Here is a 12761-nt window from a genome sequence, read left to right as displayed (position 1 = left end):
AGGAGGATCAACATGATAAGAGGGGTTCTGAGTCAGGCCTTGAAGCATGGATGACTGTGGAAAAGTGGGAGAAAAGTATTTTAGGAGTACCAAGGTGTGAAAAGTAGGAAAGCACAGGATTTTCTAAAACAAACCCTCAGTGAAGGAGCCTTTTGCAGCCTGAGGTATGCTCGTGGCAGTAGAGAAGTGCTGATGAGACAGAGGTCGGTGCTGTCCCTGAGCACACCAGGCTGAGGAGTCCTCACCAGTAGGGTAGCAGCATTGCCAGAGGCTGCCACGCACAGTTGCAGCATTTCTGACTCAGAGGGCCTGAGAGGGCCCCGCAATCTGTATTTCTAACAAAACAGTCACTGATAGGGAGGGTTTAAGATTCATAGTTTTTGAAGAGACACTTTTACTTAACAACAGTCCACATGGATTATTTCGATTTGAGGTTGTTATCAGAATTACTGATCATTAACTAAGTATAATTTCTCAGTGTTAATCTTTTTATCTTTGAGATAAAAGTGTTAATCTCTTTTATCTTTGAGATAGCCACAGCCTCGTTCTGAGTAGTGCTTTGCAAAGTCCAGCACTGAGACTCCTCCTCCTGGCTTCCCCACTGCGGAACCTGATGGAGGTGCAGGGGAGGATCTGCAGGATGAGACAGGGCCATAGCTGAGCAGGGCTGGGCGATGGGAGGACACTTCCTCGCGGCATTCCTTAATAACGGCATTGAATGCGTTTAGACTTTTTTTAGATATACGTGGAAGTTTCTGGTTATCTGGTTTCACGTTCAAGATGGGAGGTATCTAGGTACAGTAAAAAGTAACTTTCTCTTTTTTCTTAGCATTTTAGATCAGAGCAGAGGTCATTATACATAAATTCCACTCTTCTTTTGATGTGAAAATGGTTAATAATTTGCATGCTTCTAGATAAGGCAAGTCACCCAAAATAATATCCTTAACTGTATTTACTGTTCAGCTTTGCTTAGACTTAAGTCAGTGAATAACATAAATGATTATACTCTGTGAAAGGAGTTTGAAGTTTGTAGAATTTTAAACCCATTGATATATCTTCATTTGTTTTCAGATACTGTAGAAGCGAAGAGACAGCTCTTTAGAAACTTAACTCAATGTGCATTCTGAGTGGCTTTGTTTGCCTTTCTTGTTTTTAACCTCTGTCCCTGTGCGTGTGTCCTGACTCCTCCTCACATGGTGCTTTGTCCCTTCAGCTTGCTCACGGAGTTACAGCCTGGGTCAGTCAGAGGGCGATCAGCATCTCCATTTCCCTGAGGTGTTTAAAACACAAACAAGCCAATAGTAGCTGCCTTAACCCACACCAAGTTTCGGGCCTCAGATAATAATTCCAGGTAGAATAATTCTGGAAAATAACTCTTAAACTATGGTTTTCCTTAAAATCCCTTCTATATACTCAACTTGCCTTTGATCACAAATCTGGCTCCATTAGCTAATTGTGATTTAGCCCAAGTTTTAGAAAATAGATTCGGCCCTTTACTGATTCTGCTTTTAGATATATTTTTCTCTTTTACTTTTTCTTTGTATGGTCTGTTTCTGAAATACAAATTTTTCCTAACATAGGACAAGGACAAATACCAGTTTGGTAAGACAAAGATCTTCTTCCGTGCCGGTCAAGTGGCCTACCTGGAAAAACTGAGGGCAGACAAGCTGCGGGCCGCCTGCATCCGGATCCAGAAGACGATCCGGGGCTGGCTGCTGAGGAAGAAGTTCCTGCGTATGCGAAGGGCGGCCGTGACCATGCAGAGATTTGTGCGCGGCTACCAGGCCCGCTGGTAGGTCTCCGGCTGAAGCAGGATGACCCCGACCTGAGCAGACAGAGTCTCGCTCCTTCTTATGAGGGGCACAAAACGAACTCAATAAGACAGTTACATAAAACTTAGCCTTATGAATGATTGAGGTTCATCCTCAAAAATACAAACTTACAGATTGCTGCCGGCTGTCCTCACAAGTTTTACATTCTACTTTTTTTTTTTTTTTTGTCTTTTTCCTTTTTTATCGGTACTGGGGATCGAACTCACAACTGCCTGCTTACAAGGCAGGCGCTTATGCCGTAGAGCTAAATCCCCAGCCCCATTTTTACATTCCACTTCTGAAAGGAGCTGAAAGATGACCTGTGTAAACTAAATTGTCAGGAGTGTGAGCTAGCTGACAGTGAGTGCTTTCAGAAGCAGTTGGCTAATAAGGCCTGGAAAAGAATTACCCTCCCACGTGATTATATATTAGGGCAGTTTTAATTCAAATGCGAGTAAAAATTAATTAATGATGAGGAACTCATACTCAGACAAGTTCAAGGAAAAGAAGGCATACGCCCAGTAGCTCTAACAAAGCCTGCTGTAGAGAGGGTAGCGCATTCTGGGCTCATAGCTTTGCTCACTTCATTGTAAAATCTACCATCTGGGATGTCTCTCTTTACAGAGCTCCCAAAGGGTTGGATGAGACAGTGAATGCAAAGATGCTTTAGGGAGACCGCTGCAAATTGCTGCAGTATGAGTAAATAGAATGTTAGTGCACGGGGCACATTTTTAGAATCGTGTGCTAGAGGTGCTGCTCACACCCACGCCACTGACACTGTCCTTTCCCAGTCTTCTGATCACTGACCTGTGTTTCCCTGGCCAGCTATGCCAAGTTCCTGCGCAGGACCAAGGCGGCCACTGTCATTCAGAAGTACTGGCGCATGTATGTGGTCCGCCGGAGGTACAAGACAAGACGAGCTGCCACGATTGTCCTCCAGGCATGTTTGCGAGGCTACCTGGCCAGAAATAGGTATCACAAGGTGAGGCATAGGTTTAACTGTGTTTGTCTATTCCATTAAATGAATCGAGTTCCTTGACTGTACAGAGGACCACAGGAACTGGTGTCAGTGTAAGAGCTAAATAAAGAAAACCAACAATTGAAGTGTATTCTAAAATCCTTAATAATTATATTTTTAGAAAGATGATAGAAAAAGAGAATTTACCTTCTTTTTCCCCCCTTGTCAGTGTCATTTGAAAAACGTAAGTGGTAGCTGGGTGTGGTGACACATACCTGTATTTTCAGCACTTGGGAGGCTGAGGCAGAAGATTGTCACAAGTTCAAGGCCACCCTGGGCTATATAGTGAGACTCTGTCTCAAAAAAAAAAAAAAAAGACAAAAAAATAAGTGAATGTATAAGGAAAACCTCCATTTAATTATTTAACAACAGAAACTTATTTTCTACTTTTCTGGAGGCCAAAAGTCCTTTTCCTGTTCTCTTCATGGTTCCAGAAGTTTATACCTGTATTCCCATGGAAAGGTTACTGGAATCCTGACCAGTTAATTCCAGTTTTTCACCTGCAGTGCAACCCACAGTGACAGTAAAGACACTAGGGTACATTTACAGTTACAGGCAGCCTAGGGGTCCAGAGTCTGGTCCAGATGAGGGTCCATGGAACAAAGGCCTCCGTCTGGGGCCGTACCCAGAATTGATTCGTGAAGATGGGAGTGGCTAAGTGACAGAATGGTGAGAATCGGGATCATGTGAGCTGAGCTGGCTGGGTGTCAAAAAGCACCTGTGCAGTAGGCAAAGAAAAGGGTGTGCAGAGCCCAATCTGCATGACCTGCTGAGGTAGCAGGTAACATTTGGGGGCAGGTGCTTCTGCTCCGACATGCAAACTTTTCCTGCCTTGGGAAGTCATAGCCTCTTATCTGAGGCTCGAACCCATTTGGCAGTCCTGGAGCTTTTGCTCTGCCATCACGCTGAGCTCAACCTTTTAGAGAGAGACACAGGTGAGGAAACAGGGCTGTCACTTGACTTCAAAGATTACACATCAGCACCTCAGCCAGCCGTGTTTACATTGCTTAGAGCCAGTTGAAGGGAAAGGGAAAAACTTGGCCAGGTCTGTATGTATCAGTACATGGAAACAGGGCCCGGTTTAGCTAAGGTCGAGGGCTCTTCATTCAAGGAGAGCCCGGTGGTCTTCTGTATGAGATCCTTGTCCCAGACAGTGAAGTTGAATGTGGTGCCACACACCTGTGATCTCAGCACTCTTGGAGGCTGGGGCAGGCAAATCACAAGTTCAAGCCTAGCCTACGCAACTTAGTGACTCATCAGGACCCTGTCTCAAAATGTACAGTCTGGGGTGTAGATCAGTTCAAAGGCCCTGGATTTGATCCCCAGTACTACAGAGAGTAGGGGCTGAGGGAGGAAATGGGGAACTATACTAGAATGGTATTTCCCAATACGTGGCATACAAGAATGTCGGCCTGTTTTTGAGGAAGTGACACATTTAGTGCCATATGTTGGCCTGCCTTGCCACCCCCATGTCCTGCAGCCCAGTGAGATGACCCCTCGTTGAGGATGCTGCAGGACCCTCTCATTAGCACAGAGTTGTTCCAACATGTCTGATTCCATCCATTTTTTTTCAGAAATCATGCACCGATAAGCAACCTTATTTTTACGATTCTTTCTCTTTGGTGACCTGGTGTCTTTTACTTATACCCAGCTTCTGAGTGTGTGCTCTGCTTATAATCATACTTGCACCATGACTGTGACACACATTATTACTTTTCTCAGTCACCTTTCAAATCACTTATAGTGTTATGCCTCTGTATTTCTGTGGTGTGTACAATCCTACTAGTACGCTGGTGATCCAGCTTTTGTGACGTCCCTTCAGGTAACCCCGTTTTCTGGCTGATGGAGGTTGACAGGGATGAGCCTTGTTATTCCTCACTCTGTCTGCCCTTGGCCTTCTCTGCAGATGCTTCGAGAGCACAAGGCTGTCATCATTCAGAAGTGGGTCCGGGGCTGGCTGGCCCGCACCCACTACCGGCGGTGCCTGCAGGCTATTGTCTACCTTCAGTGCTGTTTCCGGCGGATGATGGCCAAACGGGAGCTGAAGAAGCTCAAAATTGAAGCACGCTCCGTGGAACGCTATAAGAAGCTGCACATTGGCATGGAGAACAAGATTATGCAGTTGCAGCGCAAAGTTGATGAGCAGGTATATTGGGGCAAGAAGCCCAGAAGTGGAGCAGGCCTGCAGAAGCCACTGGGATTATTTCTAGTATTGCCACCCCTGGCTTTTCCCTTCAGCCATAGGAAAAAAAATAATGGCAGGCATGAGCCCAGAAATGGTGTTGTACTTGGAGGCTGGATTGCAACTGCAAGGGCTAAGGAGGAATTTATCTTTTAAAACACACTGACCTAAACCACCTTTAGACCTTTATGACCAAGAGTCTTATCATACTTTGTGCTCAGCAGAGCTTTTTTCCCTCTTATTTGCATGCAGGGTAATACTCTTCTTTCAGATGAGCTGTTTAGCACCGAAGTAGCAAAAGAAGCAGGAAGGTGCCCATGCTTCCGAGAAGCGCAGTTTAAGCAGGGATAAAAATTTGGCTGTTCAGCAGTACTTAGTAATAATTCAGCACCTGTAAGTGGTATGAAGCTAATTGTATAAGGGCTAAATATAGCAAACAAGGCAGCAAAATGAAATAGGATTTATCAAGTTTTCTGAATGAGTGAAGTGATTTTGGACTTAGTAAACATAGAGATTTGTAAGAAACTTGTGATTTTTGTCCATTTTATCATTCTTACACATCATTTAGCTAGTACATGTTTTTAGTAGCATGCCAGTCTGTATTCAAAAGCAAATACATACCCCCTATTTCTGATGGGCAAGACTTTCCTATGTAACTATACTTGTAGTTACAAGACAATCACATCTGTGTTACACATCATGTTAAACACAGGTATGTTACTGTGATGTGTACGCCCGCACCGTGCCCATCTACGTCATGCACAGGGGGATGTGCCGTCAGCTTGGCCTGATCTGTGCAGACCAAAGTTGGTTTTAATAGCAGGTATACTGTAAATATTCCAGTATTATAAATTTGGTGAGATACTACAACAGTGCTATGAGGATATAGCACAAATCTGGTTTATAAACTTGGTTTTCTCACCAAAAACATTTACTATTCACATTATAAATGCATATCTGCTTATCATTGCTCATGTGTATGTGTTTAAAGAATAAAGACTACAAATGCCTCATGGAGAAACTGACCAGTCTGGAAGGAACGTACAACTCTGAGACAGAGAAACTACGAAGTGACTTAGAACGCCTCCAGCTAAGCGAGGAGGAAGCCAAGGTCGCCACTGGCCGGGTGCTCAGCCTGCAGGAAGAGCTTGCCCGGCTGCAGAAAGACTTGGAGCAAACTCAGTCAGAGAAGAAGTCCATCGAAGAACGGGCAGACAGATACAAACAAGAAACTGAGCAGGTAGGAACTGACGTCCTTGCCCTTCTACTGACCCAAAGTCTCGTGCTGCTGCCTTGACCTGTCCGCGTGACTGGACATCGGCCTGAGTCGAGGTAGGCGTACGATTCACATTGCCATTTCCCAGCTGTTGCTCCCACAGGATCCACGGTAGGTCTTAGGGTGGAGTCTTCTGGCTGCGGTGAGAACAGAGCTAAAGGACTATTTTAAGTACAATACAGAAGAGCCAGCCATGATGTCACAGCTTGGAATCGCAGGGCTCTGGGAGGTGGAGGCTGGAGGGTCGCAAGTTTGAACCTAGTCTGGTAACTTATCAACTAAGTAAAAGCCAGGGTCAAACAAATCTCAGGAGGAGCTCAGATGCAGCCCAGTGTGAAGACCTAGGGTTCTGTCTCCAGTACCCCCACATACACGCAGTAAGAGTGGCTAAGTACCTTTCCTGTTCATCTGTTTTCTGGTGCTTTAACTGAATTCCAGGGTGGGCAGCTTATGAACCAAGCATGTCTGCCTGCAGTTCTGGGACCTACAATTAAGGCTGTGAGGAAGCCCAAGTGAGAGACACCTGTGTAGTGGTGGCAGCTATGCAGACAGAGGCCCCCAAACCTCACTGACTGATGAGTGCTTCCCGGCAGCAAACTCTGCTCACTCCTGCCAAAGCTCACTAAGCACAGAGAACAAAGTTTCTGTAGTGGGGAGATGTGATCAGCCCTAAACGTGCTTGGCATGAGACTCACTGGAAAGAGTCACGACTGTCTAGCCCCGTGTCAACCTCGCCGCTGGAAGGCATCGGATGTGCTTCTGTGGTGTTGGCAGTGAGCGCCACATCCCAGCAGCACAGCCCAGTGACCACCCTCCAGGGGTTCGGGGGCAGGGCGGAGTGCCCCGGGCATCTGTAGGGGGCCCGGATTGCGGGCGTGAAATAGCTGTGCTGCTCTGTGATGTCATTCTAACGCAGTGAGCTTGTCCTGGCATTGCAGTGTGTACTCAAAGGGATGCCCTGGGGTGCTTGGAGTCTCCTTCACTCTCGTGAGTCTCCACAGTCCCTAGGGGTGTTGAGGACCCTCTGCTCTGCACAGTCGGGAGCCTTTTGGCAAGCGCCTTCCTCTTCAGAACCAATTCCCTGCCCTTCTGTCTGGTAAACTGGCATCTGTGAGCAGAGACAGAATCCTCCTTTTTTTTTTTTTATTTGTCATCTCTGCCCTCAAGAAGTTGGCTGTCAGGCATTACTGTTAGTTCTGTTGCTGGGGTGTGGCGATGTGTCAGGGTGCAGACATTTTCACTGTGGTGGCTGGCTTCCTGGCTGGGAAAACGACAGGAAGTCCCAAAGTCACACAGAGCTGGTTCTGAGCCCAGCGTGCACAGCAGAATCTGCAATAGAGTTTTTACAAGCTGACTTAGCTCTGGCTGAGTGTCGGTGGTTTTTGATAAGCACCCAGGTCAGTGTCACACAGCCCTGGCCAGAGCAGCTGCTCTGGAGAGCCCCCCGAGGACGTGGGCTTTATGCTAAGAGTGATGTGAAGTCCACGCCAGTGCAGGGCAGGGGACCAGGCAGCCCCAGGGGCGCGTGCTGGACTGACTGCTGGGGTACAGTGCTCTTCCCTGTTCCATGGTGACAGTCCTCTTTGTGTCTGTGAGTGTCCCACGAGAGCTTTGCCTCACCTTTCTCTTCATTAGCAGCTTGCATCTAGAGAGTTTGTGGAACTTCAGCTGAGAGAGAAATTCACACTTTATTCAGCAAAGGCACACATTTTGTTCCAAAGGTGAACTAAGTAAATTATGTACTTTGAAAGTTACTGTTGGTTTCTGTTTTTGCTGCCTGGGAATTCTTATCCAATCAGAAATAAGAAAGTCAGGTTTTTTTAAATTGTGGTGAAATATATGTGACATAACATTTGCCATTTTCACTGTAATTAAGCGTAACAAATTCTGTGACAGTAAGAACACTGACATTGAGGTAAGGATAATACTTACTTAAACATGGAGTAAAAAACTCACACTTGCAAGACTTTCACAGGCAGATGAAAAGGAAATTCTCTCTTTCAAGCCAGACAGCAGGGACCATCATAAGGTCTTCAGCAAGCTTCCCAAACGAAAAGCTCTCATGTTCTCTGTAAGTGCCTGACCTTTGAACTGTGGCTGATGGGGACTTTATGTTACGGCAGGAAGAAGGTGACTGCGCTGCTTGAGAGCAGTTTTACTGGGTGCCAGGCAATTGCTCAGTGTTTAGGGTATAAAGTAAAGCGACCACCGTCACCATGCTTGTGCCCCAGGAATTTCTGGCCCACTCGGGAGGGCAGAAAACCATTTCTAGAGGCCACTGTAACAAGACTGGTACAACAGCCAGCAGCAGCCCCAGACAGGACCTGAGATAGGAAGCTGTCGGGAGTGTGGTCATCACCCTTGGCATTCGGGCGTCCTCTGTCTCCTGCGGCCTTCTCAGTCTGTGCTCCCATTTCATAGCTGGTGTCAAATCTGAAGGAGGAAAACACTTTGCTGAAGCAGGAGAAAGAGTCCCTCAATCACTTTATCATGGAGCAGGCCAAGGAGATAACAGGTAAGATTCGTGGGTACAACAAGTTACATCCCTCCCAAAGTTTTACAAGTCACACTGATATTTGTGCAGTTCCAACACTGGATGTTTTAAAATGTTGAATCTGTCATTGGTAAATTTACAAAGTTACAATCAAGCATAGTGGCACGAGCCTGTAATCCTGGCATTCTGGGAGACCAGGGTGGGAGGATCACAAGTTTGAACCTCGCTTGAGCAATTTAAGACACTTGTAGGACCTTGTCTCAAAGGAAAAAGTTTTAAGGGGCTGGGGTGTAGCTCAGTGTGGAGGCCCTGCCTTCAACCCTCATTACCATAAACAGGCAGAGTTGCAAGTGGCAGGAGTGTCAGGGGTTTGTTGTACGAGGAATTGAACTCATGGCCTCATGCTTGCCAGGCAGGCCCTGTGCTCCCAAGTTGTGTCCCTGGCTAAAAGCATCAAATATTTTGGTTGAGTGAGTGGATTTGTAAGCCTGGCTGTGTACCCATGTGAACTCCTCAGTTAGTGTCACAAGTAACTTTTACAAAGTTAGCTTGTTTATCAGTGTGGCTTGTAGAATTCCTATTGATTTAGTAAACATAATTGTGCTAAAAACCTTTGTAGAGATGTGTACTATTTGTTTTTAAACTGATGTAATTGTCCACACTTATGAGTAAGGTACAGTAATTTGTACCTGTGTGCAGTGTGCAGTGATCAAATCAGGGTAGCATTTCCGTCTCCTCATTGATCTTTTCTGTGTAGGGGGAACTATCAGGCTCTTCTAGTTAGTTCTAAAGACATCATTAATTCTCACAGACCCGCTGTGCCGTGAACATCGGAACTATTCCTCTCCCTAAACTGTAATCTGGTATGTGCCGTCTAACCACCCCCCACCCCTTCCCCAGCTCTAGTCACCACTGTTTCACTCTCTTCTTATATCAGACTGACTTTTTTTTAGCATCCACAAATAAGTGAGAATATTTGTTTTTCTGAGCCTGGGTTTGTATTTATTTTTTGCTGAAAAGAAATGAATATTATTTTCAGGTCATTTAGTCTTTGCTACCAATCTAAAATAAAAAATTAGCTGTGGATTTTGCTAAGCAGCATAGCACCTGCCTAGTAAGCAGAAGGTCCTGAGTTTAATCCCTAATATAAAAATCCTCAAGAAAATAGCAAACAATTAAAATTAAAATAAAATCTTGCAAATAGAGAACTCAGTTGTATGGACATTCTATTTGCTGTTTCTAGGGGTAGAGGAGAATGGTTATAACTTACAGAAAATTAGTATATGTATTAGACATTAGTTTATTAACAATAGTCACCTACTCAGTTGTTTTATGTACTACAGCCTTTGATCTTTTGATCTACTAGTTTATTATACTGGCTCCAGAACATGCCAGATAAACTTCCTCCAGCTGTTCTCTAGTAGCTGATTATTTCTATCTTGAACATGTTTTTGTAGCCTATATGTCCTTGATACTCTCCACAGACCATAGTGGTCCTAAAAGTTAAATCCTGTGAGAGACTGGAAGCCACAGCTGCCACCTGTAGCGCTACCTTGTTGTGCATGCCCCCTCTCTCCTCAGAAACAATGGAGAAGAAGCTGGTAGAAGAAACAAAGCAACTGGAGCTCGACCTGAACGATGAGAGGCTGAGATACCAGAACCTTCTGAATGAGTTCAGCCGCCTGGAAGAACGCTATGATGACCTCAGGGAGGAGATGGCCCTAATGGCGGTGAGTTGGTACCTTCCCTGTTTTAAACACACACAGAAGTAAACAGACTCAGGAAAGGGCCTCTGTGTACTCTGGTCCCCATCACGCAGCCCCAGAGCAGCCTCCTGCGCCTGCCCCGTCCAGCCCCATCCCATGGGCTGTATCGATTCCCAGGGAACCCCAGAAGGTGTGGGACTTCATTCGTAAGTTCTCCAGAAGAGCAGATACCTCCTGTAAAGACTGAACCTAAGGTAGTACAGAAACATCAGGACAGCAGGACTTTGTTGTATATACTGAATGTGTCAGTCTTAAATTTGCATATAAAGCAAACATTTACATCATTATTTCCCCCACTGGGTTTTATTATAATTCCCAAGGTAAATTCCTACAAGAAGGAAAGTTAGCTTCTATTTGAAATAAAGTATCTTTTTCAGGACTGTGCTATCTATGGCCGTGTGGTTTTTGCACCTGGAACAGTTCTACTTATCAGGAAACACGCCCTAGCTCTCTTATTCCTTATGATGTGCCTCAGGACTGCTTGTATCATTGAAAGCTCTAAACATTCACCATCTCTGCCCTTGAAGTATCAATCTTAAATAACCAGGTGGTGTGAAAGGCCAGAAATGTGCTCAAATACCTCTTAGAGAAAGCAAAGGAACTCAGTGTCTGGGGTACAGTGTTCACTTCAGATTTGGTTTTCACTTGGACCTTCTTGACCAAGTTCTTTAAAATGTGATGCTTAAAAAGTCAAAACAAAAGAGGTTGTATAACATAAAAGACTTCTCATCCCTGTACAGATGAGAAAATCTAGTCTAAAAGGGAAATGTAAATCCCACATTGGGCTGCTATTTCAGGCAGACTTCTGTGTGACAGAGAGGCTGAAGCACGAGCTGTCAGCGTAGCCTGCACAGCCGGCAGGTGAAGAGCCCTGCTGAGCCATGTCCTCCTTGTTCTCCATCCGTCCGTGTGGCAGTTGCCCCATGGGAACCTCCTTCCCTCACACTGTCAACCGTAGCTTGCACACTCCCCAGATTTGATTCCCAGGGTGCATTAACTTACTCTTGTACTAGGCAACTCTGCTACCCTTGCAGTGAGCCAGTGTTTTAGTTAGAGTTACAGCTAAGCTTTGCCTCCCACTGGGTATTTTTGAGGCCATGGTTCCCTGAAATGTTAATAAGTAGCATTGGAAAACAAAAATGATTCTGGGGTCAGATAAATATGTTAATCTAAACAGACTTTTTTTCTACAGAATTTCTTAATTTTTTTAACAGCACATACCTTGTGAATTAAAGTGAGAGAAGCAGTGTTATGTATATCATTCTCTGAGCATATTCTGGGATATCTGTAAGGTCTCAGGACTCTCTAGAAAGGCCACCCCCTCCTGCCGTGTGTTTGGTCCCAGCAGTGCTCCCAAGGGTGGCTTAGATGCTTGGTGTCTAGGTTCTCAGCCCTTCTTCCTCACCCCTGTATGCCTGTGACTCACCCATGTATGCCTCTGGCCTCCTGGGTCACAGAATGATCAGAGAAAGGAAGAAGCAGAGAAAGGAGGATCAGAGGTTGCTAGCTTACAGCTCAGCTCTTAGATAGAAAGGTTAGATCACCTTTCTATCTCCAGATGTAATCAAGATTGTTGTCTTTGCAGGGAACCTTTGCCAAAAAGTTGCAAAGAATTTTTAAAAAATCTGCCTTTCTAATGTAGAACAGCTAACATTAATAGTACTTTCCTATTTTAATGCTCTGGTAGAACTTTGCAGCTAACAGATGGTGACATGGCTAATACTGTATCTGTTCTGCAGTGGAGCGCTCAGTGCTGCAGCTGAGAGCTAGAGGTGCATTTTGCAGTAAACGGGCTTTTTCAGAAGAACAGGGGAAAGGCAGGGGATCTAGTAGAGTGAGGGACTTCCCATAATCTGTGTCATACATGGGCTTCTCAGAGGACACTGACGAGTTAACAGTGTCCCTGGTTCCCAGGACCCAGGGTGATCAGCCTTAGTATGAGAAGGCCATAAAATTTGGCTCCAAAAACATTCAGCCGCCCAGTGTTTGTAGACATGAGAGGCAGTGGTGACGAGATGATCTAGGACTAATGAGCTGACAGTGAAGTAGAGAGTGGCAGGGGAATTAGGGTTGGAGAAACATCTAGAGATACTTCCTGCTCTAGCAGGAACCGAGCGGCTCCACAGGGGGACTCCTGGTGTTGGCAAGGGGAATATACAGGTGCCGCAGGGGTTTGGGGAAAACGGCCGAGGAACACAATGAGCTCGTATGTGT

The 12761-nt window shown here is 45.5% G+C and overlaps 1 protein-coding gene across 9 annotated transcripts in view; it reads left to right on the top strand.

Moving 5' to 3' along the window:
- Myo5a (myosin VA) overlaps nucleotides 1-12761 on the top strand; it is a 155233-nt gene that overhangs the window by 102439 nt on the left and 40033 nt on the right. For all 9 annotated transcript variants that reach the window (XR_010047556.1, XR_010047555.1, XM_013154616.3 and 6 more), the window contains 6 exons: nucleotides 1581-1792; nucleotides 2637-2793; nucleotides 4736-4975; nucleotides 6003-6251; nucleotides 8709-8802; nucleotides 10363-10511. Coding sequence is in view for 7 of the 9 variants with exons in the window: in XM_013154616.3 (XP_013010070.1) it covers nucleotides 1581-1792; nucleotides 2637-2793; nucleotides 4736-4975; nucleotides 6003-6251; nucleotides 8709-8802; nucleotides 10363-10511 (1101 nt within the window). In the remaining 2 variants the exon portion in view is untranslated. The remainder of the gene's footprint in view (nucleotides 1-1580; nucleotides 1793-2636; nucleotides 2794-4735; nucleotides 4976-6002; nucleotides 6252-8708; nucleotides 8803-10362; nucleotides 10512-12761) is intronic.

This window comes from Cavia porcellus, unplaced genomic scaffold (genome assembly GCF_034190915.1).
Source record: "Cavia porcellus strain 051 isolate PalLab524CR breed Dunkin Hartley unplaced genomic scaffold, mCavPor4.1 scaffold_1, whole genome shotgun sequence".
Classification (NCBI taxonomy): domain Eukaryota; kingdom Metazoa; phylum Chordata; class Mammalia; order Rodentia; family Caviidae; genus Cavia; species Cavia porcellus.
This window is presented reverse-complemented; position numbering and strand designations above follow the sequence as displayed.